We start from the raw sequence: 26,794 nt of genomic DNA, 5'->3' as shown, positions 1-26,794 counted from the left end.
GGGGAGGAACTGAATTGTCTGGCTTCATAGCAAGGGCTGTAGGGTAGTGCTCTCTGGGGCTAAAATGTCTGCAGGTGCTATTTTTTTTTTTTTTTTTTTTACTGAGCCCTTCCCCAACACACCCTACAGGCATAAGCGTATGGAAAATCTGAGCCTCCAACAAACTCATCCTACCCTGGAAATTTCCTGAGAACCTGCCACATTCAACTCACAGACAAGCTGGAGACTCTTCCATAGGCTCTTACTCACAAGTGGTCAGCCTTGGCCCATGTTACAGACTTAAAAATCTCCAAAATGTCTGCTAACCCCAAACAATCAGCAGCTGGCCTGGGCAAGCCCTTTACCTCTTGTTAATGGGCCCCCAGCTTGCCACTAGTTAGCGGCAGGTCTCAGTTGGCAGCACAGCCACTCCCATGTGCCTATAATCCCAGCACAGGAAAATACCAACTGAAGATCACTTCTAACCAGGTAACCTCAGGCCAGGCACAGATAGCAGCTGACCTGGGCCAGCACTAAAGCCCCTGTCAAGAGGCCCCCAAACCAACCTACCCAGTGACCAGTCTATACCCACCAGAGCACCAAGCAATTAGCTCCACAAACAACACACTGAAAAAGTAAACTTAGCAAAACTGAGAGCCCCTCTATAGTGAGTCATACTCTGTGGTGTCAGCCTCAACACAACATCTCATCCACTGTAGTCACTGCCAATCCTCACAGCCAGTAAGCCTGAGGTCAGTCTTACCCAATGATGTTCAAAAGAATTCAAGGCTAAACTATAATAGTAAGGCACACACAATCCATACAAGGGACACACTGGGAACACTCAGCTTAGATGACTAGGGAGACTACACCACTGGGCCCCGCAGGACACCTACTATATAAGGCCGCACAGCCAAGACTGGGATATGTAGCAGATCTACTTAATACAAAGGAATAAACACAGGGAGGCAGCCAAAATGAAGAAACAAAGAAACATCTCTCAAATAAAAGAACAGAACAAAACTCCAGAGAAAGAACTAAACTAAATGGAGGCAAGCAATCTATCAGATACAGAGTTCAAAACACTGGTTATAAAAATGCTCAAAGAACTAAGGAGAAGAATAAATTAACTTAACGAGAACTAAAATAAGGAGATAGAAACCATTAAAAACAGAATAATAAATATAAACTAAAATGAAGACTACATTAAATATAATCAACAGCAGATTAGATAAAGAAGAACATCGAATTAACAATTTCAAAGACAAAATTGTGGAAAACACTCAATCAGAGTAGTAAAAAGAAAAAAGAACCCAAAACAAAGAAAGAAACAAACAAACCCACAAGAATATTTTAAGAAACATCTGGAACAACATCAAGTATAATAACATTCATATTATAGAATTACCAGAAGAATGGATAGAACAAATAATGATTGAAAATGTCCCTATCCTGGTGAGAAAATAGACATACATATCAAAGAAGCACTGAGGGTCCCAAACAAAATGTACTCAAAGAGGTCCACACCAAGGTACATTATAAGAAAAATGACAAAGATTAAAGAAAGAGAATCTTAAAAGCAGAAAGAAAAAAGTATTTAGTTATCTAAAAGTGAGTTCCCATAAGACTATCAGCTGATTTCTCAACAGAATCTTTGAAGGCCAGAATAAATTGGCATGAAATATTCAAAGTGATGAAAAACAAAGACCTACAACTAAAATTACTCTATCCATCAAGGATTTCATTTAGAATCATAAGGGAGATTAAAAACTTCCTAGACAAGAAGAAGCTAAAGAAATTCACTATTACCAAACCAGTATTACAATAAATGATAAAAAGATTTCTTAGGAAGAAAATAAAAGATAAGAAATATAAATAATAAAATGGCAATAACTACATAACTATCAATAATTACTTCAAATGTAAACAATTTAAATGCCTCAATCAAAGAATTAGGGTGGCCGAATGAATAAAAAAACCAAGACCCATAAATATGCTGTCTACAAGAGACCTACTTAAAGTCAAAGACACACACAGTGTGAAAATAAGGGCATGAAAAATGATATTTCATGCAATACTTATATTAGACAAAATAGACTTTAAAATAAAGGCTATAACAAGAGACCAAGAATATACATAATGATAAAGGAGTCAATCAACAAGAATATATAACATTCGTGAATATTTACACACCAAACTAAGGGGCATCTAAATATATAGAGCAGATCTTAACAGATATAAAGTGTGATAGTGACAGTAATACAGTCATAGTAGGGGACTTTAACATCCCATTGACATGAATGTACAGATCTTCCAGACAGAAAATCAACAAGAAAACAGCCACCTTAAATGACACATTAGACTAGATGTATTTAATCGATATTTTTTGAACATTGCACTCCAAAGCAGCAGAATATACATTCTTTTTAAATGTCCATGGAATATTTTTTTCTGGTACAGACCATATGTTTGGTCACAATACAGTTCTCAATAAATTTAGGTTTGAAATCATAACAGCCATATTTCTGTTCACAATGTTATGAAACTAGAAATCAATTACAAGAAGAAAACTGAAAAACAGAAAAACACATGGAGGCTAAATAACATGGTAATAAACAATAAATGGTTTAGCAATGAAATTAAAAAAGAAATAAAAAGATACCTTGAAAAAAGCGATAAAGAAAACACAATGACCCCAAATCTATGGGACAGTCAAAGCAGTTTTAAGAGGGAACTTCATTGCTATGCAGGCCCAAACATAGCCCAACCAAACACAGCTAAAATTGAGAAGAAAGGAACTAATAAAGATCAGAATGGAAATAAATGAAATAGAGTCTAAAAGAGCAATATAAAAGATCAATGAATCAAAGATCTGGTTCTTTGGTAAGGTAAATAAAATTGATAAACCTTTAGCCAAACTTGTGAAAAAAAGAGAAAAGACCTAAATAAATAAAATAAGAAATGAAAAAGAAGTGACAACTGGCATCACATAAATACAAAAGGTTACAAGAAAATATTCAGAACAATTATATGCCAATAAATTGGATGACCTGGAATAATGAAAAATTTTTTAGAAAAATACAATATTTCAAGACTAAAGCAAGAAGAAACAGAAAATCAGAACACACTAATATCTACCAATAAAATAGCATAAATAATAAAAAAAAAACCCTCCCAGCAGCTTATTGATATCAACGGATTGATCTTTCAGACAGAAAATCAATGAGAAAGCAGTGGTCTGAATAACACATTAGAATAGATGGATTAAATTGGTATTTTTTGAACATTTTACCACAGAGTAGCAGAATGTCCATTGTTTTCAAACATACATAGAACGTTTTCCAGTATAGACTGCATTTTTGGCCACAAAACAAGTATCAATAAATTCAAGATTGAAATCATACCAGACATATTCTTTGATTACAATGGTATAAATCTAGAAAACAATAGGGTTCCGGTCAAGATGGCAGGCTAAGGAAACACAGGATCGCCTTCTTCCATGACCACATTAAAATTACAACCAAATGATAAAACAAACCACCTGGAGAACAACCTGAAATCTAGCTGATCATTACACATATATCTAAGAATACCAAGATAAAGCCACATTGAAATCAGTAGGAGGGGCAGAGATGCGAAGCAGGCTGGTCCTGCACCTGCGCATGGCAGTTGAGCAGCTGATGGATAGTGCAGCTGCAGAGGCCCCCCTAAAGGAATGAGGGGCAGTAACCCCACGGAGGAGTCTCCAGCCCAGGGTTATAGTCCTGGGAAGAGTTCTCACAAAATCTGACTTTAAAAACCAATGAGGATACTAGACATCTGGGTAAGACAAAAGGAACCTAAAAACCCAGAAGGCCCCCTGAAAGGGCCCAAGTACAGATTTACTTTCTTGCAGACACTCACCTTGGGTTTTGGACGAGGATCAGTGGCTTAGGAGGTGCAAGAGATATACTGGGAAAGACTGAGTTGTGTGGCCGTGGGTCGAAAGCTAGAGAGACAGACACCATTGCTTTTTTGTTGGCACCCCCTCTGGGGCAGTCTACAGGTAAGTACCATCTTTCCTGGGTTGAACTCACTCGTTGCATGGTCAATTTTGAATCTGCATTGGCCTGGTGAGTTTGACCCACTCCACTGCATGTCTCCCTTGGCCCTGTGCCACCCAGTCCACAAACTGCCATCAGTGGCTCATTGTTGGATAGCCAGCTCCACCCTGCAGCCTCCTTGGGTCACACATTTGTTGGCAGGCAGCAGCCCTCAGTTCACATGGCCTGTGTGTGGCCTGCACATTTCAAGGGAGACTGATGGTGGGCCACTGGTGCCAGCCTGAGCTGTAATATCTCTTGGATGGATTTCAGGGGTCCATAGGCCTGAGGTGGACAGTGGCTGACCTTTCTGTGATCCAAGACATTTACAGGAAGCCTCAGATTCAGCACTGGCACAAAACTGGACTGCACTGACCAGGTGAAATTTGTTCGCTTTACCCCAGTGACTCCTTGGTTCCATGCTCTACCCAACTTGCATATACCCAAAGTCTCTTCCAGCTTCAGAGTCATATGGACAGCTGGCAAGCAGCTACAGTACTTGAGGTACACTGGTCCTTTTTCTAAGCCACCTTAGGCCTGGTACTAGGGGTAGCCAAACTCGGCTCTCAGAGTCTCAGGTCTCTCCCACTTTACTCCAGATTCAGCATAGAAAGCAACCACTCACGGGTATCTATGTAGCACCTACCAGGTAGCCCTGACCAATCAAAGGCAGTGGGTGATCTTGGCTTACTTAAGAGCCCCTCCCAAGGGGCCACAGAACCAACACACCCAAAGGCTGGCAACAGATTACAATGGAGTACCACCTGACTTGTCCCATAAGCAGCACACACAAAGGGTGGTCTCAACATGAGCACGAGCCTGCTGGGGTGAATCCAACTCCATGGGGTAAGCCCCGACATAGCAGCTCATGTCTGTGGGTGTAACCAGTCCGAACAGCCAGTCAGCTCATGAGATAATCCCTTCCACTGACACAGGCAATAAGAGGACGGCACCACTGGGCCACACATGATACCTATTACATAAGCCCATCTGGCCAAGGTTGGGAGATATAACAAATCTTTCTAATATATAGAAATGAATACAGAAAGGCAACTAACATGAAAACAAACAAACAAAAAACATGCCACAAATCAAACAATAAGAGAAAACTCCAGAAAATAAAACAAAACAAAATGGATGCAAGCAACCTACCAGAGACAGAGTTCAAAATACAGGTTATAAGGATGCTCAATAAACCTAGGAAAAGAATAGATGTTCTCAGTGAAGACTTCAACAGAGAGATAGTAAGTATAAAAAATAACAGAAATCATAAAGAAGAACCAGTCAGAAAAGAAGAATAAAATAACTGAAATGAATATACTAGAAAGAATCAACAGTAGATTTGATAAAGCAGAAGGTTAAATCAGAGAGTGGGAAGACAAAGTAGCAGAAAACACTTAATCAGAGCAGAAAAAAGGAAAACTAAACAAATTTAAAAAGTTTAAGAGACTTCTTCTGGGACAATACAAATGTATCAGCATCTATATCATAGGGGCACAAGAGGGAAGAGAGAGAGCAAGGTATTGAGAACCTATTTGAAGAAATAATTACAGAAAATTTCCCTAACCTGTTGAAGGAAATAAACATACAAGTCCAGAAAGTGCAAAGAGTCCCAAACAAGGGGAACCCAAATAGACCCACACCAAGACCCATCATCATTAAAATACTAAAGGTTGGAGACAAAGAGAGAATACTAAAAACAACAAGAGAAAGACAGCTAGTTACTTACAAAAATACTCCCATAAGAATGCCAGCTGATTTTTCAACAGATACTTTGCAGGCTTGAGGGATTGGCATGAAATACTAAAAAAGATGAAAAACTTCAGCAAAGAGTAGTTAAAAAGAAATCTACTGTAAAAAAGACTACTGTAAAGAGGACTCTGTAAAAAGGAGGGAGATTACATGAATACAAATAATAAAATGGCAATAACTATGTAATTATCAATAACAACTTTAAATGTAACATTAAATGCTGCAATCAATAGACATAGAGTAGCTGAATGGATAAGAAGAGAAGACCTATCCATAAGCTGTCGATAAGAGACCACCTCAGATCAAATGACACACACAGACTGAAAGTAAAGAGATGGAAAAAGATATTTCATGCACATGGAAATCAAATAAAACTGGGTAACAATACTTATATAAGACAAAATAGACTTTAAAACAAAGGCTATAATAAGAGACAAAGAAGGACATTACATAATGATAAAGAGATCAATACAACAAGAGGACATAACCTTAGTAAACATATGCAACCAGCATAGGAACACCTACATATATAAAGCAATTATTCACTGACATAAAGGGAAAGATTGATAGTAATACATTCATAGTAGGAAAATTGAACATCCCATTGACACCAATGGACAGATTTTCTAGACAGAAAATCAATAAGGAAACAACAGTCTTAAATGACAAACTAGAACAGATGGATTTAATTGATGTTTTCAGAGGGTTATGTTCCAAAGTAGCAGAATACACATTCTTCTCAAGTGCACATAGATCATTTTCCAAGATAGACCACATGTTAGGCCACAAAACAAATCTCAACTAATTTAAGAAGACTGAAATCACATCAAGTGTCTTCTCTGATTACAATGGTAGGCAACTGTTAAGTCAGCTACGAGAAAAAACTGGAAAATACAAAAACACATAGAGGCTAAATAACATGCTGCTAAATAATAAATAGGTTAAGAATGAGATCAAGGAGGAAATCAAAAGATACCTAGAAACAAATGAAAATGAAAACATGATTCAAAATCTGTGGGACACAGTGAAAACAGTTCTAAGAAGGAAATTCATAGCAATGTAAGCTTAGCTTAAGAAACAAGAAAAATCTCAAAAAGTAACCTAACCTTACACTTAAAGGAACTATTAAAAAAATAGCAACTAAAGCCCACAGTGAGGAGAAGGAAGGAAATAATAAAGATCAAAGAGGAAATAAACAAAATAGATTCTAGAAAAACAATACTAAAGGTCAATGAAACCAAGAGCTGGTTCTTTAAAAGGGTAGACAAAATTGATAAACCTTTATCAAGACTCATCAAGAAAAGAAGAGAGAGGACTCAAATAAATTAAATCAGAAGTGAAAAAGAAGTAACTACAGACTCCACCCAAATACAAAAGACTATAAGAAAATACTATGAGCAATTATATGCTAACATATTAGACAATCTGGCAGAAATGAATACATTCCTTGACACATACAATTTCCCAAGACTGAGTCAAGAAAATCTGAACCGACTGATTACCACCAAAGAAATCGTATCAGTAATAAAAAAACTTCCAAAATACTAAAGTACTAGACTGGATGGCTTCACAGGCAAATTTTACCAAATATTCAAAGACCAATTAAAACCTATTTTTCTCAAACTATTTCAAAAGTTCGAGAGGAAGGAAGGCTTCTTAACTTTTTACAAGGCCATCATTACCCTATCTGTAGCATTTTTATACACTAATGATGAACTATCAAAAAGATAAGTTAAGAAAACAATCTCATTTACAATAACATCAAAAACAATAAGATACCTAGGAATCAAATTAACCAAGAAGGTAAAAGACCAGTTTTTTTCAAAATTATGTCATTGAAAATAGAAATTGAAGAAGATACAAATAAATGGAAACATATACTGTGATCATAGGTAGGAAGAATCAACATCATTAAAATGACCATACTACTCAAAGCAACCTATATGCAATCCCTATCAAAGTACCGAAGTCATGTTTTAGAGATCTTCAACTAATAATCCTAAAATTTATATAGAACCATAAAAGATCCTGAAATGCCATGGCAATCTTGAGAAAGAAGAATGAAGTTGGAGGTATCATCCTGATACCTAACTATATAACAAGGCTATAGTCATCAAAACAGTGTGGTACTGGCATAAAAACAGACACATGGATCAATGAAACAGAATAGAGAGCCTAGAAATAAAACCATGTATATATGATCATTAAATCCATGGAAAAAAGGCAAGAATATACAATGGGGTAAAGTCTATTCAATACATAAAGCAGAAAAATGGTGTTGGGAAAACTGGACAGATACATATAAAAAATTAAACTGACCACCTTCTTATACCATATAGAAGAACAAACTCAAACTGGATTAAAGACTTAAAGCCCTGAAACTATAAAACTTCTAGCAGAAAATACAGCCAGTAAACTTTCTGATATTGCTATTAGTAATTTTGTTTTTAATATGTCTCCTTGAATAAGGGAAAGAGAAGATAAATAAACATTGGGACTACATCAAACTAAAAAGTTTTTGCACAACAAAGGAAACTGGCAACAAAATAAAAAGACATTGTACTGAATGGGAGAAGATATTTGCTTATGATATATCTGACAAGGGGTTAATATCCAAAATTTATAAAAACTCATACAACTTAACAATAAAAAAACAAAGTATCCAATTAAAAAATGGGCAGAAGACCTGAATAGGTATTTCTCCAAAGAGAACATACAGATGGCTAATAGGCATATAAAAAGATGCTCAATGTTGCTAATCAACAGAGAAATGCAAAGTGAAACCACAAAGTGATATCACCTCACACCTGTCAGAGTGGCTAGCATCAATAAATTAAAACACAACAAATGTTTGCAAGAATATGTAGAAAAGGAAACCCTTGTGTACTGTTGGTGGGATTGCAAATTAGTACAGCCACTGTAAAAAGTTTGCAGTTTCTCCCCAAAATTGAAAAAAACAACTATCTTATGACCCAGTAATTGAAATTCTGGGTATCAATTCAAAGAAAATCAATAAACTAGTTTGTAAAGATCTATGCAAGATCTATGCACCCCTATGTTCACTGCAGTGCTGAGATATGGAAGCAAACTAAGTGCCCATTAATAGAGAATTGGATAAATAAGTTATGATACTTATATACTAAGGAATATTACTCAGCCATTAAAAAATTTAAATCTTACCATTTGTAATGATATGGAAGGACTTAGAGGGTATGCTGAGTGAAATAAATCAGAGAAAGATAAATACCATATGATTTCACCTATATGTGGAATCTAAGGAACAAAAAAATGAACAAACTAAATGAAAACAGACTCACAGATACAGAAAACAAACTGGTGATTACCAGAGGAGAGAGGAGTTGGTGGCTGGAGAAAAAGGTGAAGGGACGAAGACATACTAATTACTAATTACAAAACACTCATGGGAATTTAGAGTATAGTACAGGCAATATAGTCAATTGTTATGGTTGTGTGTAGTGCCAGATGGGTGCTAGAGGAATCCAGGGGGATCATTTTATAAATTATATAAATTTCTATTCATTGTACTATATACTTGAAACTAATATAAGATAATAAAAAAATTAGAAATAAACTAGAACTCAATAATATTAAGAAAATTGAAAAACAGAATAACCTAATGAGGCTAAATAACATGGTAGTAAACAATAACTTGGTTAGCACTAAAAAGATACTTTGAGAAAAATAATAATGAAAACACACTGACCTCAAATCTATGGGATGCAGCCAAAGCAGTTTTAAGGGAAATTCATAGCTATACAGGCCAATCTCAAGAAACAAGAGAAATCTCAAAAAAATAATTTAACCTTGAACCCCAAAAGAAGAAACAGACCAAAGTTAGAAGAAAAAAGGAAATAATAAAAATCACTGCAGAAATAAATAAAGTATAAAAAACAATACAAAAGATAAATAAAACCAAGAGCTGATTCTTTGGAAAGTCGAATGATATTGATAAACCTTTAGCCAGATTCATCAAAAAAAAAGGACCCTAGCAAATAAAATCAGAAATGACAGAGAAGTGACAACTGACACCAAGAAATATAAAAAATATATAAGAAAATGCTCAGAGCAATTATTGCCAGCAAATTGAACAACTTGGAAAAATGGAAAAATTATTTTAGAAACATACAATCTTCTAAGATTGAATCAAGAAGAAACAGAAAATCTGAATAGACTAATAAGTACTCATAAAATATCAGTAATCAAAAACTCCCCGAAAACAAATGTTCTGGATCAGATGGCTTTGCAGGTAAATTTTATGAAATATTCAAAGAATTAATACCTGTTATTCTCAAAACATTCCAAAAAATTCAAGAGAGAGGAAGGTTCCCAAGCTCCTTGTAAAAGGACAGCATTACCCTGATTTCAAAACCAGACAAAGATATTATAAAAAAAATTATAGGCTAATATTCCTGATGAACATAGATGTAAAATTTTTAAAAATAATATCACCAAACCAAATTAGGCAATATATTAAAGAGTTTTTACACCATTATCAAGTGGGATTTATTCTTGAGATTCAAGGTTGGTTTAATGTCTGCAAATCATTTAACATGATATGCCACATAAAGAATATGAAGTATAAAAATGATACAACCATATCAATAGATGCAGAGAATGCATCTGACAAACTCTAGCCCTCTATTTATGGTAAAATCTCTCAGCAAAGAGGGAATAAACAGAACATATCTTAACATAATAAAGGCCATTTTTGACTAACCTACAGCTGAGATTATTGTGAATGGTACAAAGTTAAAAGCATTTTCCTTAAGATTAGTAACAAGACAAGCATATCTATTTTCACTACTCTCATTCAATATAGTATTGGAAATTGTAGCCATAGCAGTAAGATAATTAAAAAAAGGCATCTAAATCACAAAGGAAGAGTTAAAACTGTCATTATTTGCGGATAACTTGATACTAAATATAGATAGCCCTAAAGGATAAACTAAAAAACCATTAGTACTGATAATTGAATTAAGTAAAGTTGTAGGATACAAAATTAATATTTGGATATCAGTTGCATATTTATATACCAATAACAAATGATCAGTAAATTAAAAAAAAATCTCATTTATAATTCCCTAAAATGCATACAATACATATAAATAATATTTACCAATGAGCTAAAAGACATATCATTTGAAAAATATAAGACTTTATACCCCAATCAATCAATAGATCATGCAATCCTTATCAAAATGTCAATGGTATTTTTTCCAGAACTAGAACTAGAACTAGAAGACATTATCCTAAAATTCACATGTATCCACAAAAGACTCTGAATAGCCAAAGCAATACTGAGAGAAAAGAACATATATGGAGGTATCATAGTACCTGGCTTGAAACTGCACTACAATGCTATAGTAATTAAAACAGCATGGTACTGGCAGTAAAAACAGGAACTTAGATCAGTGGAACAGAACAGAGTCTAGAAATAAACCCATGTCTATATGGTCAGTTAAGCTATGACAAAAGAGGCAAGAATATACAATGGGATAAAGATAGCCTATTCAATAAATAGTGTTGGGGAAACTGGACAGATAGATATGCAGAATGAAACTAGACCACTTTCTTGCACCATATACGTAAATCATCTCAAAATAATGTAAGACATGAAGCCATAAAACTCCTAAGAGTAAACATAAGCAATGAGCTCTCTGACATCGCTCTTAGTAATATTGTTTAAGAAATGTCTCCTCAGGTAAGAGAAACAGAAGAAAAAAGAAACAACTGGGACTATATCAAACCAAAAAGTTTTGCACAGCAAAGGAAACCATCATCAACAACAACAACAAAAACCTGTTGAAAGAAAAAAGATATTCACCAATGATACATCCAATAAGGGGTTGATATTCAAAATATATCAGGAACTCATACAACTTAACACCGAAAAAACACATATTTCAGTTAAAAAATGAGCAGAGCACCAGAATACACATTTTTCCAAAGAGGACATACGGATGGCCAATAGACATATGAAAAGATGCTCAATGTTGCTAATCATCAGAGAAATGCAAAGTGAAAACACAAAGAGATATCACCTTACACCTGTCAGAATGGCTGTCATAAAAAAAATCAACAAACTAGTATTGGTGAATGTGGAAAAAGGGAACCCACTTGTACTGTTACTGGGATTGTAAATTGTTGCAGCCACTTTGAAAATAGTATGAATTTCCTTAAAAAATTGAAAATAGAAGTACTTTATGATACAGCCCACTTCTGGGTATTTATTTTAAAAAATCCAAAACAAACTCTTAAAAGATATATTCATTGTATATTCATTGTAGCATTATTTGCAATAGCCAAGATATGGAAATAACCTATGTGTCCATCAACACACAATTGGAGATAGAAGTATTGTATATATTTGCAATCAAATATTGCTCAGCTATAAAAATATTGAAATCTTAACACTAGTGAGAACATGAGTGGCCATGGAGTGTATTATGCTAAGTGATATAAGTTAGACAGAGAAAGAGAAATACCATATGATTTTGTTTATATGTGGACTTAAAAAAAATAAATGAGCCAACAAAACAGAAACAAAGTCATAAATACAGAGTTGCCTCATGGTTGCCAGTTGGGAGAAGGTCTGAGGGTTAGATGATAAAGGTGAGAAAATTAAGAAGTACCAGTGGCAATTACAAAGTATTCAGAGAAAGCACAGCATAGAAATATAGTCAATAATATTCCAATAACTATGTATGGTGTCTGAGGGTATTATACTTATTGGAAGATCACTCTGTAAGTTATCTAAATGTCTAACCCGCATGTTATATTCCAAAAACTAGTGTAATATTGAATATCAACTCTAATTAAAAAAATTAAAAATAAATAAATAATAAATAATAAAATATTTTTAAATGAGTAGAGGGCTTGAATAGACAATTCTCCAAAGAAGACTTACAGATGGCCAATGGACATATGAACACATGTTCAACATCACTAGTCATCAGAGAAATGCACATTAATACCTTTGGCTGTCATCAAGAAATCAACAAACGAGTGTTCTCAGTGATATGGAAAATAGTGAACCTTTGTGCACTATAGATGGGATTGAAAATTGGTATAGCTACTATAGAAAAAAGTTTGGAAGTTCCTCAAAAAATTTAAAATAGGACTAATTTATGACCCAGAATTCCTACTCTTGGTATTTACCCAACAAATCCAAAATGCTAATTTGAAAAGACATACACACCCTTATGATCATTGTAACATTATTTACAACAGACAAAATATGGAGCCATCCAAAGTGTCTATTGATAGACAAATAGACGAAGAAGAAGTGGCACATATATTTAATGGAATACTATTCAGCCATAAAAAGGAATGAAGTCTTGCCTTTTGTGACAACACAGATGGAGCTACAGGTTATTATGCTAAGTGAAATAGAGAAAGACAAATACCATATGATTTCACTTATATGTGGAATTTCAAAAACAAAATAGAAACAAACTTACAGATACAGAGGACCTTTTGATAGTTGCCATATGGAGAGGGTTTGGGTGAAAAGGTAAAGGGATTAAGATGTAGAAATTTGCAGTTATAAAAACAGTCATGGAGATGTAAAGTATAGCATAAGGAATGCAGACAATAACATTGTAAAAAGTATATATGGTGTCAAATGGGTACCAAACTTATTGAGGTGATCAATTCATAAGTGTAAATATCTAATCAGTATGTTGTATACCTGAATCTAATATACTATTATATGTCACCTGTAATTAAAAAATTTAAAATAAATAAATAAAATAGCAAAAAACTTGAAAAAAATTATATTTCATTTGCAATCATATCAAAAAGAATAAAATATGTAGGAATAATTTTAACTAATGAAGTGAAAGACATATACACTGAAACTATAAGACTGATAAAAAATGAAGATGAAAATAAATAAATTATTTTATGATCATGGATTAAAAGAATTAATATTGTTAAAGTGTCCCATCTAGTCAATGAATTCTACAGATTCAATACAAGTTTTATCAAAATTCAATAGCATTTTTCACAGTAATAAAACAAACTATTCTAAAATTTGTATGCTACCACAAAAGAGCCCAAATAGTAAAGGCAGTCTTTTCTTTAAATTTATGGAGGTGATATTGCTAAATAAAATTATACAGGTTTCAAGTGTAGACTTCAATATTCGTCATATGTACACCACATTCTGTGTTCACCACCCAATTCCCTTTGTCACCATATATTTAAATACCCTTTACCCTTATCTACCTTCCCCTAGACTCCCTTTTCACTTTGGCAACCACTAAATTGTTATCTATGTCTGAGTGTTTGTACATCTTGTTTGTTGTTTTCGGTTTTATATCCCACATATGAGTGAAATCACATGGTTCTCAACTTTTTCTGTCTGATTTATTTCATTTCCATGACAGTCTCAAGATCCATTCATGTTGTTACAAATGGCAATATTTCATCTATTTTTAATGGCAGAGTAATATTACACTGTATATATGTATGTACCACGTCTTCTTTATCCAATCATCTATCGAAGGACACATCAGTTGTTTCCATGTCTTGGCCACTGTGAGTAGTGCTGCTATGAACATAAAGGTGCATATATCTTTATAAATAAATGTTTACTATTTGGGGAGTAAATATTAATAAATAAAAATATTAATAAATAAAGAGAGATTGCTGTGTCATATGGTAATTCTTAGGTTTTTTTTTTTTTTTTGAGAGAACTCCATACTGTTTTCCAGAGTGGCTGTACTAATTTACATTTCCACCAGCAATGTATGAGGGTTCCTTTTTTTCCACAACCTCTTTAACACTTGTTATTACTTGTCCTGTAGATGATAGCCATTCTAACAGGTGTGAGGTGGTATTCCATTGTGGTTTCGATTTGCATTTCCCTAAAATCTAGTGAAGTTGAACCTCTTTTCATATGTTTGTTAGCCTTTTTGTATGCCTTCTCGGGAGAAGTGTGTTCAGGTTGTCTGTCCATTTTTCAACTGGAGTGTTTGTTTCTTGTTGTTGAGATGTATGAGTTCTTTGTGTATTTTAGATATTAGCCCCATATCGGAGGCATTGTTTGAAAACACCTTCTCTCATTCAGTTGATTGCCTCTTTGTCTTGTTGATGGTTTCTTTTGCTGTGCAGAAGCTTTTTAGTTTGGTATAATTCCCTTCATTTATTATCACTTTTACTTCCCTTGCTTTTGAGATCAAAATCATAAAAACCTCTCTAAATCCAAGATCTATGAGTGTAGCACCTAATGTTTTTTCAATGCAGTTTATTGTTTTCGGTCTAATGTTTAGATTTTTGGTTCAGGTTGAGTTAATTTTGGTGTGCAGTGATGGATAGCAATATAGTTTCCTTCTTTTGCATGCGGCTGTCCAAGTTTTCAACACCATTTATTGAAGAAGCTTGCCTTTCTTCAATAAATATATATATATATTTGGCTTCTTTGTTGAAAATTCTTAGCTCGTATATCTGTTGGTTTATTTCTAAACACACACTTCTATTCCATTGTTTTGTGTATCTGTTTTCTGCCTTTCTCTATTTCATGCTGTTTTAATTTTCGTCACTTTATAATATAAAGTCAAGCAAAGGGATATCTCTGGCTTTGTTCTTTTTTCTTGGGATTGCTTTGGCTGTTCAGAGTCCTTTGTGCTTCCATACAAATCTGATGACTTTTTTGTTATAGTTCTTTAAAGAATACCATTTTTTTGCATTGGTAAAATTCATTATAAATAATTATTAAACTATGGTGTTTTGATGGGGATTGCATTAATCTCTATATTGCTCTGGGAAATATGGCCATTTTAACTATGTTGATTCTTCCAAACCATGAATACAAAATATCTTTCCATTTCTTTGTGTCTTCAATTTATTTTAATAATTTCTTGTAGTTTTCAGTGTACGGGTTCTTTACATGCTTTAAGTTTATTCCTAGATATTTTACCCTTTTTGCTGCAATTGCAGAAGGAATGGTGCTTTTCATTTCTTTTTCTGAAAATTCATTGTTAAAGTGTAGGAACACTATGAATTTTTGTACATTAATTTTGCTTCCTGAAACTATTGTATTCGTTTATTATTTCTAATAGTTTTTAATGGAATCTTTATGGTTTTCTACATAGAGAATCATGTTATGTGCAAAAAGTGACAATTTGACTTCTTTATTCCCTATTTGGATGCCTTGACTTTCTCTTGCTTGATTGCTCTAGCCAGGACTTTTAATACTATACTGAATAATAGTGGTGATATGGAACAGCCTTGTCTTGTTCCTGATCTTAGAATGAAAGCTTTTAGTTTTTCACCATTAAGTATGATGCTAGCTGAGAGTTTGTCATATATGGCCCTTATTATGTTGAGGTATTTGCCTTCTATACCCATTTATGAAGTGTTTTAATCACAAATGGATGTTATATCCTGTCAAATGCTTTTTCTGCGTTTATTGATATGATCATATGATTTTTATCCTTTATTTTGTTTACATGGTGTATCACATTAATCAATTTGAGTATGTTGAACCATCCTTCTGTTCCTGGAATGAAGCCCACTTGATTATGATGTATAAACTTTTTAATGTATTGTATTTGATTTGATAGTATTATATTTAGGACTTTTTATCTGTATTTATTCATCGAAGATATTGGTCTATAGTTTTTTTGTGTGTATGTGTGTATGTGCTATCTTTACCATGTTTCAGTATCAGGGTAATGTTGGCTTCATAAAATGAGTTAGGAAGTATGGCTTCCTCTTCGATATTTTGGAAAAGTTTGAGAAGAACAAGTATTAAATCATCTTTGAATGTTTGGTGAAGCTACTTGGTCATGGACTTTTGCATTTTGGGAGGTTTCTGATAATTGTTTCAGTTTTCTTACTGTTGATCGGTCTATTTAGATTTTCCGGTTCTTCGGGATTCAATATAGGAAGATTATATATTTCTCAGAACTTGTCCATTTCTTCTGGGTTATTGAATTTGGTGGCATATAATCTTTCATAGTATTCTTGTATGATCCTTTGTATTTCGTGATATCCATCATAACTTCTCTTTCATTTCTGATTTTGTTTATTGTGTCCTTTCTCTTTTTTTCCTGTGTAAGTCTAGCCAGGGGTGTGTCAATTTTATTGATCTTTTCAAAGAACCAGCTTTTTGTTGCATTATTTTTTTTCTGTTGTCCTTGTGTTCTCAATTTCATTTACTTCTGCTCTAATTTTTATTCTTTCCTTCCTTCTGCTGAGTTTGGGCTGCATTTGTTCTGCTTTTTCTAGTTTTAAAAATGTATTGTTAGGTTGTTTATTTGGGATCGTTCTTGTTGTTTGAGATAAGTTGGTAATGATATGAACTTTCTTCTTATTACTGCTTTTGTTGTGTCCTAATGATTTTGATATGTTTTATTTTCATTCTTGTTTATTTCTATGTATCTTGATCTTTTATTTCTTTTATGACCTAGTTTTTCTTTTGTAGCACGTTGTTTAATCTCCATATATTTATGGTTTTTCTGCTTTCTTATGGCAGTTGCTCTTGTTTCAAAGCATTGTGGTCAGAAATATGCTTGGTATGATTTCAGTCTTCTTAAATTTGTTGAGGTTAGTTTTTTGTCCCAACATATGGTCTATCCTTGAGAATGTTCCATGTGAACTAGAGAACAATGTGTAATCTGATGTTTTGGAGAGAAAGGCTCTGTAAATGTCAGTTATGTCCAATTGGTCTAATGTGTCATTTAAATCTGATTTTCTGTTCGCATCACCTATCCATAGCTGACAGTGGTATATTTAGGTTTCCTACTATAATTGTGTTTTTGCCAGTTTCTCCTTTTGGTTCTGTTAGTTGTCACTTTATATATTTTGATGCTCCCTGATTGGGAGTATACATATTGGTGTTATGTCATCTTAATGTACTGTCTTTTTCATTATCATGAGGTATCATTTTTTGTCTCTTGTTGCATTTTTATCTTGAAGCTTATTTCTTCAGATATAAGTATGGCTACACCCACTTTTTTTCTGGATGCTATTTACTTGAAGTATCATTTTCCCCACTTTCACTTCGAGTCAATATTTGTCATTGCAGCTGAGATGTGCTTATTGAAGGCAGCATATGGTTGGTTTTGTTTTTTGATGCAATCTGCTACCCAGTTCCTTTACATTGAGCATGATTATTGAGACATGAAGTTTTCCTGTAGTCATTTTTTTGTTTGTTTGTTTTCTTGCAGCTTGGTGTCTCCATTTTTTTTTTTTTTTTTTTGCCCTTGTGTTTTTATGTTATTTTATTTTGGTGGCATTCTATGTTTTTCCCTTTGTTTTCTTTTTTTTTTATGTTATGTGTCTCAGTTCTGAATATTTTTTGTGTCATTACCATTAAGTTTATGTGAAATAGTTTCATGTATACAGTAGTCTTTTTTTCGTGCATGCATCTCATCTCTATTCTCGCTTGCAAATTTAGACCTTTACTCCCTCCCCTTTTCTGTTTTTGTCATCTCAAATTATTCTTATTTATGTTGTGAGACATTTCTGAGTTGCAGTAGCTGTCTTCTTTTTTAAAAATGTCTTTTACATTTTTTATCTCTTATGTAATATTTAAGTTTACAACACTATTCTAAATAGGGGTTGCAGTTTTTGTTCCTGTCTGTTAGTCATCCTACTCATATTTGTATATTTTGTCCTTTTGTTTCAGGAAGAATGTTCTTCTTCACTATTTCCTGTAATGCGGGCCTTGTTGTGGAAAATTCCCTTTTTAAACATTCTTTATTAAAAGGTCTTTATTTTCCCTTCATATCTAAAGGAGAGTTTTGCTGATATATTATTTGTGGCTGGTAATTTCTTTCTTTCAATAGTGTGAATATTTGTTTCCACTTTTTCCTAGCTTGTAAAATTTCTGCTAAAATATCCAATGATAATCTAATGGGTTTTCCTTTATAGGTTAGTATCTTTTTTCCTGGCTGTCTTGAGAATTCTTTTTCTGTCATTAATTTCTTGACAATTTCAAACTAATATGCTTTGGAGAAGGCCTTTTTTTTTTTTTTTAATTGATTATTGGATTTCTCTTTTCTTTTTGGATTCAATGATCCATTTCTTTCCCTAGGTTGGGGGAATTCTCGTTGACTTAATACGCTCTCTGTTCTCTTCTTCCTCTCTTCTCTTTCTGGTTTACTCATTATTTTTATATTGTTCTTTCTGGTTGTGTCAGATAGTTCTTGTAGAGTTCTTTCCTTTTTTTTTTTTTAAACTCTCAAGACTCTCTCTTCTTCCATCTCCATCATTTCCAGATTTCTGTCTTCAGTATAACTAATTCTTTCCACCATCTGTGCAGCTCTATTTCATAAGCTCTCTATTTCATTCTTCATCTCTGTTATTTAGCTCTTTAGCTCCAAAAGTTCTATTTGATTCTTTAATATTTCAATCTCTTTGGTAATGTATTCCTTTTGTTTGTTGATTTTATTTCTGAGATCATTAAACTGCCTGTCAGAGTTTTTTTGCATCTCATTGAGTTTTTCTCAGAAGTGCAATCTTGAATTTTCTGTCATTTTAATTGCATATTTCTATATCTTCAAGCTTATTTTCTGGAGATTTTTAATATTTTTCTGAGCTTCCTTGCCAGTTGGTTGTTTATGGTTTTTGATGGATTATTTCTTTGTCTAGGCATTTATTTGAATGTACTCTGATTTGAAAATTTTTATTATTATTATTAAGGGTGATTTTATTTTAGGAGATTGATAGGAAGTGTGTGTGTGTTTTTTTTTTCCCCCAGGTGTTGTACAAGCCTCTGTACTGCCTAGCCTCTCATATCTCCACTGTGTGGCCAAAAAAAGAAAAAAAAAAAGGCCTTTATTCCCTGGGGAGATGTGTGTCTCCTCTGTGACCGGGTTGCCTCGATCCAATGGCTTCTCCCCCATGGAAAAAGTGGTGGGCAATGGGTTTCTGATCCACTGAAGAACCCCTGAAGTCTCAGTGCTGTCACAGTGGTCCGATGCAGTGTTTCAGGTGCTTCCTCCAGGATCAGCCTTAGTGAGTGGGTCGGTTGGGTTGGGAGAGGCTGCTGATGTGCCTGTGGCTGTTTTGTTCCCAGTAATGGGACCACCAGGCCTCAGATGCCTTACTTCTGTATCTCCACCCCTGTCACTTTTGTAGTGGTAGCTACAAAGTAATTTGTGGTTGGTCACTGTCTGTATGGAAGTTCAGGGCTCCTGGGAGTGACTATGCATGAACCACTGCTGGCTGCCACTAGTATTGAACTTTGGGCTGCCTAGCAAGTAGTATAAGGCATACCCAGGCCAGCTGCTGATTTTTGGAGGTTTGTGGACCTTTGAGAGAGTTTATGAAAGTCTGAAGCATGAGTCAAAGCCATCCCTATGTGATGAACAGACACCGAAAGAGGTTTGGGCCTGGCATAGGAGTTGGGTGATATGGTGTCTCTGAAAATCACCAGTGTGAGGCAAGTGATGTTAGCCATGTCGATGAAGACTCAAATTTGGTGTTTTGGGGGATAGCTCAACAAAGAATCAATGGTGCCTGCCAATACTTCAGTCTTAGAAAGAGCTGCCTCTCCAGCTCTTGCCCTGAAACCAGACAATTTACTTCCTTCTTGTATGTCCCTGGTGCTTTTCTATCTGCTGTCTCTTCATTGGAGGTTAGAGTGTTTGTAAATGAGTGAGTCTGTGCTCAGACCCTTTAGGAGGATATCTCGGTCTATAGCAACCTTTGTCTCACCTAGATGGAATCCCTGCTGATTTTCATAGCTACATGTTGTGAGGAATCCTCTTCTCAGTACTGGTACTCCAGGTTGGTGAGCCCAGTGTGAATCTGAGACTCCTGTTTCCTCATGGGGGACCTCTGCAGCTGAGATATTCCTCCTTATTCTTAACCACCACGCATGCATGTGGGACCAGCTTGTTTCAAGTTTCCACCCCTCCTACTATTCTCAATGCAGTTTCTTCTTTATATCTTTAGTTATAGAATTTTTGTTAAGCTAGTTCAAGTGGTTCTCAAGGGTGTTTGTTCTATAATTTAGTTTTAATTTTGAGGTGGTCATGGGAGAAGGTAAGAACAATATTTATCTATTCCACCATCTTGACCAGAAGTATGCACTTACCACAATTTTGAATCTATGTAAGAGTGAAGTAGAATCAGCTAAGCAGCCATATTCTGCATTTGTTGGACTGTACTTGGGAACATAGCCATCAGCTCCAGTGCACAGGAACACCTTCTCAATGCTGCAGTAAAAAGAGTTACCTAGATTCTGGACAGGATCTACCATGACACGACCATAAATTATATCACCTGAAACAGAGATGCAGAAATGTTATTTCTGTTAAGTGATGTGTCTATGTGACACTGCAAACAATCCGTGACAATAATAATACTAGTAAGAATTTCCTTCTCTTTCTAATGTTGCATCAAACGTCAAAGACATTTTAATGTTAGCTTCAGTATCTGGTTCACTCCCAGGTCTCAGATATGACCACTTTGCAGACTGACCACAAGTCACTGAAGGTGTATTGAGCTTCACATGCTCAGCCAGTAGTAGAAATAACCTCAAGTTCTGGCTTATAACTTAACATCCATAATATCAGTTTACATAAGTAAATTAGTTAGCAAGATACAGACTAATAATATATTATGAAATAACACTAAAAACATTAATAGAAAGCTGAATTAGTTTCATTTAATTTTAAAAGAGGGTTTAAGGAAATTCTCTGGTATTCAAGGATCTGTTTCACAGCCATTACCGAACTACCAAATGTGCTAGATATTTGGTGAGGTGCTGGAAATATATCACTAAATAAGAAAGGCACAATACTTGCCCATGAGCCACTTACAATCTCATGTAGCTACAGTATTTGAGATTGTGAAATTTGAAAATAAATTCACGAAAAAACCCAGACTTGTTCCAAAAATCACTTAAATAAGGGAAATAGAGATCGACGTCTCCAAAAATAAAACCACCCAGTAACATATACCCAATTTAGTGGCCCTTGCATTCCCACCACAGTAATAAATATACAGTAATATTTCTTAAAACCATACAAGAGATTATAATTTTTTCCCTCAAACATGATCCCAATAAAGCAAAGCATAACAGATACAATGTAAAACATACAGAGCAGCTCTCTCATTTGTAAAGTGATACCTTCTGCAAAAGCAACATCACTTTCCTGCCCAAATCCCATGGATCCATCAGACAACCAGAGATTCTTCTTGGAGAGTAGGTACATTTGGGTGTTCAAGCTAAACTCAGCAGCCACTGGATCACTGACCTAAAACCAAGTGTAAAACTTTTTTATGTGTTATTGATTGTTCTGATATTGCATAAACATATTATTCACAGATACACACACTTACTGTTCACTAACATGCAGAATGCTGAACACTTTATTACAATTTTTATGTTTAACTAAACCACCTTAGGGAATTTTAACACTGGCTTTGCCCTTCTTGAGAAGACAAAACTGATGAGGTTAGATCATTTTTTGAATGAGGCTAAATAGTGTATTTTGAGCTCATTTCCATTGGTTTATCGGTGTATATAAGGGACTTGTAAATATCATGGTCAATGGAAGGTTAACATTTAGTATAATTTCTTGTACAGAAAATGTCATCACATTTCTTTTAATGCATAGTGATTGGGTATTTTGAGGTGGCATGAACTACAGGATATTTATTCTTCTTGAAGATCAAGAACTAGATGAAGAAGTGCAAAAGAACTCTGGGGAAAATTATCAAATCTCCAAGGCAGCAAGCTTCCAGGAAGAGAAAAGATAAGATCACATAAGAGAAAAACAAACAAACAAACAAACAAAACCCTTGCATACTCTTAAACTATGGAATTTGTATACTAAACCAACAAAAGATAAAGGGCAATTTTTCTTCCTTCCTTTCTTTCTTCCTTCCTGTCTGATTTCCTTTGTTCTCAGATGCAGGAATTAAAGACATTGTGTGAACTTTTTTTTTTTAACTAATAAAACTAAACCAAGCAAATAACAAGTTAGGATCCTATGAGTCATGGGCAAATAATGTTATGAGACATACCTGTTGGAATCGAATGTCAAGGTCAAAGGTGACAGGCTCTCTTGGATTGCAGATGACTGGCAGGCGGTATTCCTGATGCGATAGAGTGGTACATGGGACCAGTTTTACAGTATAGGTCCCTGAGTAGTCACGTACCTTTGAGGAGAAGAAAAGGCATTTACGAATCTGAGATGCAACCAGAGGCAGCAGAAAAGGAAAATTAAGTAAGAGCCTTAGTCACTTACTGCAAAGTCAGACACAAAGCTCCATTGCTGGACTGGCTGGTTATAAGTTGGTTCACTCCTTATTAGGTGCAGGGAAAATGTCAGGCCTGGATGATCAACTGACATGATCATTGAGCTTGTGAAGGATGCTAAAAAAGTGTCAATAACAATAATGGAATCGTGGTTAAAAGAGTGCATAGCAGTTTAAAGTTTTCAAAGTACTTTATGATACATTATTTGCTTTTATTCTTATAACAAGCCTACAAACTAACAGAGTTGGTATAATTAACCTTATTTTGCAGATAAACGGTGCGATTCTCCTAAGATCACACAACTAGGATGTGTGCCTTCTGATTCCTAATTTGGTGATTTTTCTAATGTGTGACTCTGTCAAAGATAATTGTGCAGAAATACTCAAATAGTTCAAGGCTAATTTCCAGAGAGGCAGAGAAGTGAAAGAAGCCTAATGTGAATGCATGTATTGTACACCAAAGCTATTAACTGAACTTCCCAGCCTATTAGCATTCACACAGCTAGGAAAACCCAATTTATAAATACGATATAATTTTAATCAGTCTAGGTAAATCAAAATTTTGTGTTCTAGCAATGTCCCAAATTCAAATTTGCCTTTAAAAGTTAAATGTTTAAATATTAGAGATATTAAAATGTGAAGTAGTATCTGTATTAGAGGGCCTTTGGGCAACCTAAAGTGCAAGTAGATGTACTCTTGAATGAATGGAATAGCTTTTCATTTATATGTTTATAGTGCCAGGGTAAATGTAATGCAGAAAAAAATTCTTGCAGAGCTTATTGGCTTGGTTTATTTTTTATTAAAATGTTACTTAAATTTGTTTAAACATCCTTGAGTAAATTCCTTATGCATATCTTTGCTGCAACTAGAAAATAGATTATAGTTATAAATAACCAAACTAAAGCCAATACAAAAATTAACACTAATACAGTGGCTGTCTAGAGTTCACATGTAGAAAAAGGAGAATGTAGAAGACAATGAATGAACTATTTTCCCTTACCTGTCTGGCATGAGTTGGCATACCAGTAAAATACTCAAACCAGTTTAGTAATATAGAAAGTTAAATAAAAAAGTACTTCTAATGAAATATCCTTTATATTTAAAAGAAGGTTTAGACATAGAACTTTAGTGACTGCCACCTTATTGATATTCAAAGCACAACTATCAATATAATTACATAGCCAATAATTAAACATAATTAGTTAATATGTCTGAAACTTAAGTATGATAGTAAAGTGACACTTCTGGCTCTATTATAAAGGTTTCTTACAGTACCTAGAAAATAGTTGTGAACAGAGAAGTAAGTGCTTGTTGAACAAATAAACTAAGATGCAATTTTTCTGTACAATGGAATTTCAGGAGAGAAGGGGATTATCGTTGCTATGCTCTTTATCTAAGGAGAACTCCATTTAAGATTAAGTCAGTTTTTTTGTTTTGTGCTTTCTCTAAAAGTCTACATAGATAAAGATGGTTTGGTAGATTATGAGAAGTAGCCAAGCAATTATCAAGCCCTCATGCACATATGTAATTCAGTTGAAATTGAGGGCTTCAAAGTTCATAAGGAAGCATATTGAAACATGTGTGAAGATGGCAAAACTCTACCCTTGTGGTATGAGGAGTGGCTATTAATGTGTAACAGGGCTTACTAGGATGTGACAGCACAAACAAGCCATGGAATTGAGCCTCTGTCTTGAAGTTCACGACCAAGCGCCCCTCTTCATTGATGCGCATGCTGGTTGGATACAAGGAACCTACAAAGGGATAGCACACAGAAGTGAAAATATTGGTAACCAGATACTCCTAATGTACAGGATTTCTTCCAAAAATGAATTCAGATTCATCTCCTCTTTAAGCATTCTAGCCAAAAGGTATTGTCAGGATAATTCTGAGTGGTAAGAGAGGCAGAAGAAAAATATGAAATTAAAATGTCAAATAATCTGGAATAATTATTCAGGGTGATTATATTACCTTTCACGTGGCTTTAAGGTAAAATTAATTTGTTTACTAGAGCAGATTTTAAGATGCACTATCAATAGTCTTTTCCCTCTGGCTTACAAAAAGTAACACAGCCATGATGCTCAGACATGCGTGGAACCAAAACAATAGTATATGCTTGGAAAGAAACAGCACTAATTCTATTAATGAATTAATTAACTTTATGCTGTGGACTTGAAATTATGATTCTTACATAAAGATTAAAACAAAGTTGTGCAGAGCTTATGGATCCAATATTTGGTGGGACATACCACCACTGTTCCAAGACATTCAGAAAAAGTATCACAGAATAATAGAAGTTTAAAACAGAAAGAATATTAGAAGTTTAGTCTATCTTTCAGAAGAAATTGAGTGCCATAAAAAAGCAATACATTCTAGATCACACAGCTATTTAGTTTTAGAGCTAGAATTAGAATCCAAGACACAATTTATACCAGACTTTAAAATGTACCTCCCATTTTTAGAAACAAAAATGTGTAACTTTTTCTCTTGGGTTCATTCTTTATTTTCAATTGGAACTTCCTCTATTTTTTTTTATAACTTAGGGAAATATATAGACTCTGTTGTGTAACACACAAATAATTAATCTCCTAGAATGACTATGAAAGTTAAATATCCATAATATGTGGATGTTATATTTAAAAGTCACATACTACACAAAATTTGAGGTACTAATATGATTTAGTTAAAATTTTTCCACGTCAAAAATAAAATTATCTTAAAATGTCAAATATAAAAAATAAATATACTGAAAGTTGCTTCTATTATTTTTAGCTACAGTAAAAATTTCTCTTAAGTAATTCAAGAGGATAAGAAAACTAGTTTTCCAAGTCTTTATTAACCCACCTTGGAGTTCAGCTTCTGGTGGGCTGCCAATTCCATCATTCCACAAGATGGCAGTGTCATACACAAAAGTTAGACGAAGCTCTGACTTCAAGTCAAAATGTTGCCAACCTCCTACTTCAACGGGAGAATGGAACACGTAGGAAACATACAGAGGGACTCGAAGAGTCACATATGACTGCACTAGGTTTAGGACCTAAAACAATGAAATTATATCTATCAACACGATTTAGCATTAAAATGAGCCTAATTTTGTACAAGTCATTTTCTTCTTTCTCTCATGAAGATTTTGAGTAATCATTGAGGAAAAAATATAACAGCATTTACAACACTTAATTTTGGAGCAATTAAATAGTTGCTATACTACCTTCCTTTGCGACAAAAGATATGTAGCAGAAATCTTTAAGATAAATAGCATTATTTTAAGCATAGTATACTTACACAGTCCTTTTATTTTTATAGCAGCTTTATTAAGATACAGTTCATATACCATATAATTTACCTATTTAAAGTGGACAAATCAGTGTTATCTAATACAACCAGGGAGCTGTGTAACTTTCATCACATTCAATTTTAGGACATTTTCATCACCTCCAAAAGGAATCTCATAGTCATTAGCAGTTACTTCCTTAATCCTACACTCTTGCCCCCCAGACAATGGCAACTGTTAGCTTACTTTGTCTTTATGTATTTGCTTATTATGGACATTTCATATAAATGGAATTATATAATAGGTGGTTATCTGAGACACCTTCTTTCATACTATTTTTTAAAATTTATTTATTTTTTATGGTGACATTAGTTAATGAAATCCAATAAGTTTCAGCTGTCCACTTTAACAATAAGGCATATATATATTTACTCTGTGTGTTCACCTCCCATAGTTAGATTTCTTTCTG

At 34.2% G+C, this 26,794-nt stretch overlaps 1 protein-coding gene across 2 annotated transcripts in view; it reads right to left on the bottom strand.

The window, feature by feature from the left end:
* FREM2 (FRAS1 related extracellular matrix protein 2) overlaps positions 1–26,794 on the bottom strand; it is a 271,893-nt gene that overhangs the window by 18,817 nt on the left and 226,282 nt on the right. For both annotated transcript variants that reach the window (XM_023526177.1, XM_011385559.2), the window contains 6 exons: positions 25,899–26,091; positions 24,704–24,808; positions 23,048–23,175; positions 22,824–22,958; positions 21,925–22,051; positions 20,887–21,074 (listed from right to left, as the gene is read on the bottom strand). In XM_023526177.1, coding sequence (XP_023381945.1) covers positions 20,887–21,074; positions 21,925–22,051; positions 22,824–22,958; positions 23,048–23,175; positions 24,704–24,808; positions 25,899–26,091 — 876 coding nt within the window. The remainder of the gene's footprint in view (positions 1–20,886; positions 21,075–21,924; positions 22,052–22,823; positions 22,959–23,047; positions 23,176–24,703; positions 24,809–25,898; positions 26,092–26,794) is intronic.

This window comes from Pteropus vampyrus, unplaced genomic scaffold, assembly GCF_000151845.1.
Source record: "Pteropus vampyrus isolate Shadow unplaced genomic scaffold, Pvam_2.0 Scaffold737, whole genome shotgun sequence".
Taxonomy (NCBI): domain Eukaryota; kingdom Metazoa; phylum Chordata; class Mammalia; order Chiroptera; family Pteropodidae; genus Pteropus; species Pteropus vampyrus.
Note: the sequence above shows the minus strand (reverse complement) of the source record. Positions and strands in the feature narration are given on the sequence as shown.